Raw genomic sequence first — 6,026 nt, 5'->3', positions numbered from 1 at the left:
CATGTTAAGGGTGGTAGAGCACCCCGAAGCCACCCTACTGTCTCCGTCATTGCTTTCTTTACTTAAATAAATAAATATATAAATATATAAATATAAATGTAAATATATAAATAATTATAACCCGCTATAAGTTTAGGCTTATATTTCTAGACATATTTAGCTTTATTTTAACATTTAACCTTTAACATTAAGCATAGTAAAAATAAAATCATATGACAATCAAAATGTCATTCTATACTATCTTAAATAACATAATATCTCTGTATGAATTTGGATGATTTCATCCCCTTTATTCAAGTTACACTAACCCAAAGCAATTTTATGTCCGCAAAAACTTCCTTAAGTCCAACAAATTTCAGTATATGCATCATAAGGCTTTTAACCTTTTGCTCCTCTTCAACAACATGAAGCAGTCGTGTTAGTCTTTGATTTGGATCATCTTCAATGACTATAAATAGTTCAACTGTATATAAAATTATATTATGATCTCAGTTGATGTTATAAGATACTTTCATCCGGTAACACTGCGCCACGCATGATAACAACTATGCCTGATGTGATAACGTAGCCATCGCTTTCATTGTTCGCTTCTTGCACATTGTCCCTGTTTATAATCTAAATGACAACGACGTTTCATTATCATATTGTGTTAAGAACAAAACGGTGATCTTCCAAACAACATTTGGGCATTTGTACCTTAACATTTTTGCCAATCTTTGCGTTCTTGTCAATTATCGTTTTCTTAATGAACGAACCTTCTCCTATGCCAATTGGAACGCTCATGTGTTTTAGATTTTCGCCACCAGTCCTCCGCTCAGGCTCACTCTGTAAGTTAACTTTTTATTTTTTCATTTTGATAAAAGTAAAACTAATCATCCTTTAGTTTAGGCAGGATCCATGTTTTTTTACCTGGTAAATATCGGATCCTATGATAACTGAATCTTCAATTACAGCTCCATCTCCAACTCTTGTTCGTGGACCAATAATCGAACTTCTGATGCTGCATCTCTACTTTTTAAAAATTCATAAAGTATCACACGAATAATTAAGAACAAGAACAAGAACATTGTACTCGTTTAATTGTTGATCTATAAATCCATTTGTTTTTCTTACATTTAAAATGCAGCCATCACCGATGACGCTATCTGTGATGACAGCATCACCAACTAGAGAAGGAGGCAGATGACGTGGCAAAGTGTAAACCGGAAAATCTCTATCGTAAAAGCTGCTACCAAGATTCGATAGATGTCGTTAGTTTGTTGTAGCAGGTTATACTTAATTCTTGTTAGGGGGTTACAGAGTTACCGACTTATAGTTGATATTAGTTTTTTTTGTGCTGTCCATATTCGCTTTGTAATACGCTTCAATGCTTCTCATGTCCTCCCAGTATCCATCAAACCGATAAGCGTGGACCTATTATTATGTTAAACATAAGATTGCATTTAAACTTTACATTACTACACCATCCGGTGTCAATTTAAGTGTCCAATATTCTTTCTAAAAGCCAAAATTACATCGTTAGTCTTTAATGTTTGCTTAAAGTTTCACAGATAGACCTAAAGTATTTTCTTACATAGATACCTCTAATGTTTCAAATTGTTGCGTCGTTGGTCCCTAAATGAAATAGATATTAGTTCCCTATCGTTAGTGTGCAACACGTGAAGTGCACACGAGGGTTGTTTAGTCTTTTTATGAATGCAATATATTGTATCTTAATTCTGATGATCCCACAAACCTCGTAACATCGTAAGACCATATATAATGGGGCATCACCCACCACCTCTCTCACGCCCCAAAAATCTAAGTGGCATCTCACTTGGCAAGCCCCTGACGCCCATAACGGGGCGTCACCCGTGACGTTTTCGGGGCGTCAGTCAAAAATTTGACAGAAAAAAAGGTAGGCGTCAGAATTTTTTGGACCAATCAGATTTCTCCATTAATTTTTATATATTATTAAATTATATATTATACCCAACTTCCAATAATATTTTACCACATCACCCATCACAAATTTAACACTCAAATTTAACACTCCCCATTAAAAAACTTCACTTCTTGACATTGCCGCATCACCACATTTGCCTTTGACATCAAAGTGAGGGTTAAAAATGGTCTAAGGAAATAATATTACTCCGTATTTCCTAAAACAGTCATAGTGAACATTTAAGAGGTCTACGTTCGTGAATATGATAACAATTTTAAGAAATAATACTATTACCTTAAGTCGTTTCGAGTTATGTGAGAACGCCAGAATTATGATACAATATACTACATTCGTAAAAAGACTAAACATCCCTCACGTGCATCTCACGTGATGCACCCTAACGGTGGGGAATTAACGTCTGTTTCATTCTTGGACTGATGGAGCAACATCTTGAAATGTTAGGGTCATGAACGTCAAAAAATATGTAAGGTCAATTCAATAAATTTTGAAGTAAACATTAAGGACCACCTGTGATTAAAAATGGATACTAATAAAATGTTAAGTTACTTTATATTTTAAAAAGTGTATGACAAAAACATACTTCCTCCGTCTCAATTCTATAATCCAGTATTCTTTTTTCGGATGTCCTAAATTAATTGTCCACATCCAAAAATAGAAAAAAATAATGTGATAAAGTTCTTTTATGCTCATACTTAATATATGTAAGACAAAAAGATTGATAAAAAGTAAGGAGTATAACTGAAAAATTAACAAAAAGGTACATGTGTCAGTCACTTTTTCTTAAACTATGTGTTGTTTATCTGGGAACAATAGATTTGGGATGGAGGGAGTAGGTAAAAAGCAATGAGTAAAACTATAAAGTATAAAAAAACTACATGGTGTTTCTTAAACTGCTCATTTTTTATCCGGAACATTTGAGATTGATGGAGTATTTGCTTATTATTGACGGTAAACAAGACTGACCTTTAATCCTAAAGATATAGCACCTGGTATTACTTCATTCTTCAAATCATTTGCTGTAGGGAATGATTCTTGTAAAAGCTTTATCATAACATGTCTGTTCATGACATAAATCCCCATACTTGAAAGCTTTTCATTAAAACCATTATTAATCTGAAAAAAAAAAAAAAAAAAAATTAGCCATAACTGTTTCCGGGAATCGTATTGCATTAACACCAAACCATATGAAATTTACAACAATCACTCAACTGATAACGCCGTAATATCTATCAAATTTGGTTCATCTTTAAACCCAATAACTCGGTTTCCAAAATCTACATTGAAACTACCAAAACTTGTGTTGTAATTTCTCTGTTTATCCAAAACTGCAACAGTTACATCAGCTTTATTGTTCCTGTGTGCTTCTATTAGTTTTTGATAATCCATTTTGTAAAGATGGTTTCCTGGAAGTACCAAAAAATCAACTGCTGGATGCTGTTCTAATACCCATAAACATCTTCTCATTGCATCTGCAGTTCCCTACATATATAAAATTATGAAATCTCTAAAAAATAACCCATGTGAGTATTATGCATTACCTACATTTGTAATTTTTTGGTGTCGTTGTATCGTGTGGGGATTGAACCTGGGTCTCCTTTGGAGATTCCTTAGCATCCAGGCACTAAGACACCCCTTGGGTTTAAAATGTAACTTTTTAAAATGTTTAGCATGAAAAATTTATCTTGTACCGATGTCGCCCAGAAACTCATTTCCGTCCTAATGTCACCTACAAACTTATAAAAAATGTGCTATTATAAACAAAATACTTTTTTTAACCGTCAACCAAAATGGTTGATTATGTGGCTTTTAAGTAGTCATGACACGTCGGTGATATATCGAAACAGAACTGAAAGTATATGGGTAACATCGGGACACAACTGAAAGTATATGGGCGACATCGGGACACAACTGAAAGTATATGGGCGACATCGGAACATATAAAATAAATAAAAAAATTAAATAATCAACTTTACCGGTTCGGCAGGTAACCGGTAACGAAATGATAACATCGGCACATTTTTCATAAGTTTGTAGGCGACAGTAGGACGGAAATGAGTTTGTGGGCGACATCGATACATTTGTGTAAGTTTGTAGCCTATTTTTGACTTTAACCCTTTTTTTTTGTAGAGGGTTACTCCGGTGAATATTATTCTTGTATACTTAACAAGTATCAAAATTTTTCCCAATTCATGAGATTTGAACCTAGAGATCTCTTGCGAGAACATGAGGACACCTCACCATTTCCCTTTCCTTGGTGCATTGGCGAATCCGGGATTAAAACTCAAAGGGCTCACGACTTTTTTTTCAAATTAGCTAATTATATTTAAATGGTACTTTAGTAGCTATTACCTCCAAAAAAACACAGGTCCTAAAAGTATATGGCTTCTATAGTTAAATTTAGTGGTGTCATGTATAATTTAAAGGTTACTTTGTAAAAGTTAAAAATATTTCAAATTAGTGGTTTTACGGGCACCAACCGCCTTGGTGATGGTTAAATCCTGGTCTTAAACAGTAAATTTGCTATTTTCTATATTTATATGTAACTATAAATGTAGTTTAGTTTAATATGTGAATTATATAGAACCTGGAACCAATTATCGTCTTCTGGACTTTGATATGCTGCAATGACTTCAAGAAATTCACGGTTTGTTAATAATCCACCAGAGTACGCTCTTGAGAGATGCGAGTTTAAAGAAGTGGAGTTAAACTGTGTAAGAGCATATATCTTTGATATATTACTATTGATGCAGTTGCTTATAACTGCATCAATAAGCCTATAACTTCCTGCTATAGGAACTGCACCTTCTGATCTTCTCTTTGTTAATGGATACAATCTCGACTGTGGCGACGTCTGTCCAAACACCACTGCCGCAACACTCTGAGAGTTCACCATTTCATATAATCTATAAATTAGGAACTATATATATTGACAATTGATATAAGGAATTTCTAACAAAAGAGTTATCATTAACGTTCATAAAAATTGTATTTCGTGTACTATTTATAGTCGTCACATTAAATGTATAATAATTTTATGCACGTTAATACAGGTTGTCGTTTGAAGAATCCTTGATATAATATATAAAAAAAGAAAAAAAATATATCTTATGATTAGACATTATGTATGATATTGTCGGACTAATATTATGAATGAGACCTGGCTTGCTGGTATAAAAGGCAAGAACTGGCATTCAGACTTGTAAGAATTTTTAATAAAGAATGTTGATAAGAACTTTTTTAACGGTGGTTTATAATTGGGTGGGTTATGATGTTTTTGTTTTAGATTGATAGAGGTCTGAAAAGTGAATATTGACATGATACTGAAGAAGAAGGTTGATAGGGTGATGAGACAAAAAAAAAAAAGATATGATTTTGATGTTAATTTGATTAATTTTTGTACATGCTTTGATTTAGAGTTGTTTGTAGCTCAATTTGGTTAGCATTATTTTGGAATTTTGTAATAGAAAGTAAAAGAATTTGGGTTTCTTGTTGGTGATGGATGTTGCAGACAGAATACTTGGCAGAATTGACCAAGCATGGTATATTTCCTTTTATAAGTTTCCTTTCATTCCCTCTTTTTTTACCTTAAAAAATATTTGATTCAACAGATGCATAATAATTAATAATGCACTATCATAGTAAGAACTAGTAAAATAGGCCCCCGCGATGCGGCGGGCCTTTCGGGTTGCATATTCATATTTAAGATATTCATATTTAACATAGTGTTATGTATTTACATAATTAAAAACTCGTTGATGCAGGTATGTTTGGATACACGTGGTTAGTACCTTATGTACCTAATGGCTTACGGATTTTTAACGCCAGAAAAACCGCGTAAAAAAGGGGGACGAAACCATCGATATGATGTAGTTAGTTCGAGTTGTTTATTATATGTGTATATATATGTATGAAAAATAGCCCGAAATGTTAAGTTTTTTTTTTAAATGCGTTCGTTTTGTGACGGCCCGGAAATTTCTGATCAAATTTAAACTTAATTCTTATTTGATTTCGAGACAATAAGCAAAGTCTGTTAGGTTGAGTCTCGAGAAAATTTTGAACTGTTTACATAGATTCAATTGAC

At 33.2% G+C, this 6,026-nt stretch overlaps 1 protein-coding gene across 1 annotated transcript; it reads right to left on the bottom strand.

Moving 5' to 3' along the window:
• Positions 1-498: 498 nt before the first annotated feature.
• LOC139849231 (inactive glucose-1-phosphate adenylyltransferase small subunit 2, chloroplastic-like) lies at positions 499-5,261 on the bottom strand. The gene is made up of 9 exons (XM_071838893.1): positions 5,103-5,261; positions 4,530-4,823; positions 3,155-3,424; positions 2,909-3,058; positions 1,310-1,413; positions 1,114-1,225; positions 910-1,008; positions 697-825; positions 499-615 (listed from the first exon to the last, which is right to left on the bottom strand). Exons 1-9 carry the CDS (start codon positions 5,259-5,261, stop codon positions 499-501), a joined length of 1,434 nt encoding a protein of 477 aa, XP_071694994.1.
• Positions 5,262-6,026: the final 765 nt, after the last annotated feature.

This window comes from Rutidosis leptorrhynchoides, chromosome 5 (assembly GCF_046630445.1).
Source record: "Rutidosis leptorrhynchoides isolate AG116_Rl617_1_P2 chromosome 5, CSIRO_AGI_Rlap_v1, whole genome shotgun sequence".
Lineage (NCBI taxonomy): Eukaryota > Viridiplantae > Streptophyta > Magnoliopsida > Asterales > Asteraceae > Rutidosis > Rutidosis leptorrhynchoides.
Note: the sequence above shows the minus strand (reverse complement) of the source record. Positions and strands in the feature narration are given on the sequence as shown.

Excerpts from the sequence above, each read along its gene's own strand:
- LOC139849231 (XM_071838893.1), bottom strand. The coding sequence starts at position 5,261 with ATGTCAATATTCACTTTTCAGACCTCTATCAATCTAAAACAAAAACAT. Across the intron at positions 3,425-4,529 it reads AAGACGATAATTGGTTCCAG|GGAACTGCAGATGCAATGAG; the intron begins GTTCTATATAAT and ends TTATATATGTAG. Across the intron at positions 616-696 it reads AGATTGGCAAAAATGTTAAG|ATTATAAACAGGGACAATGT; the intron begins GTACAAATGCCC and ends GTTGTCATTTAG.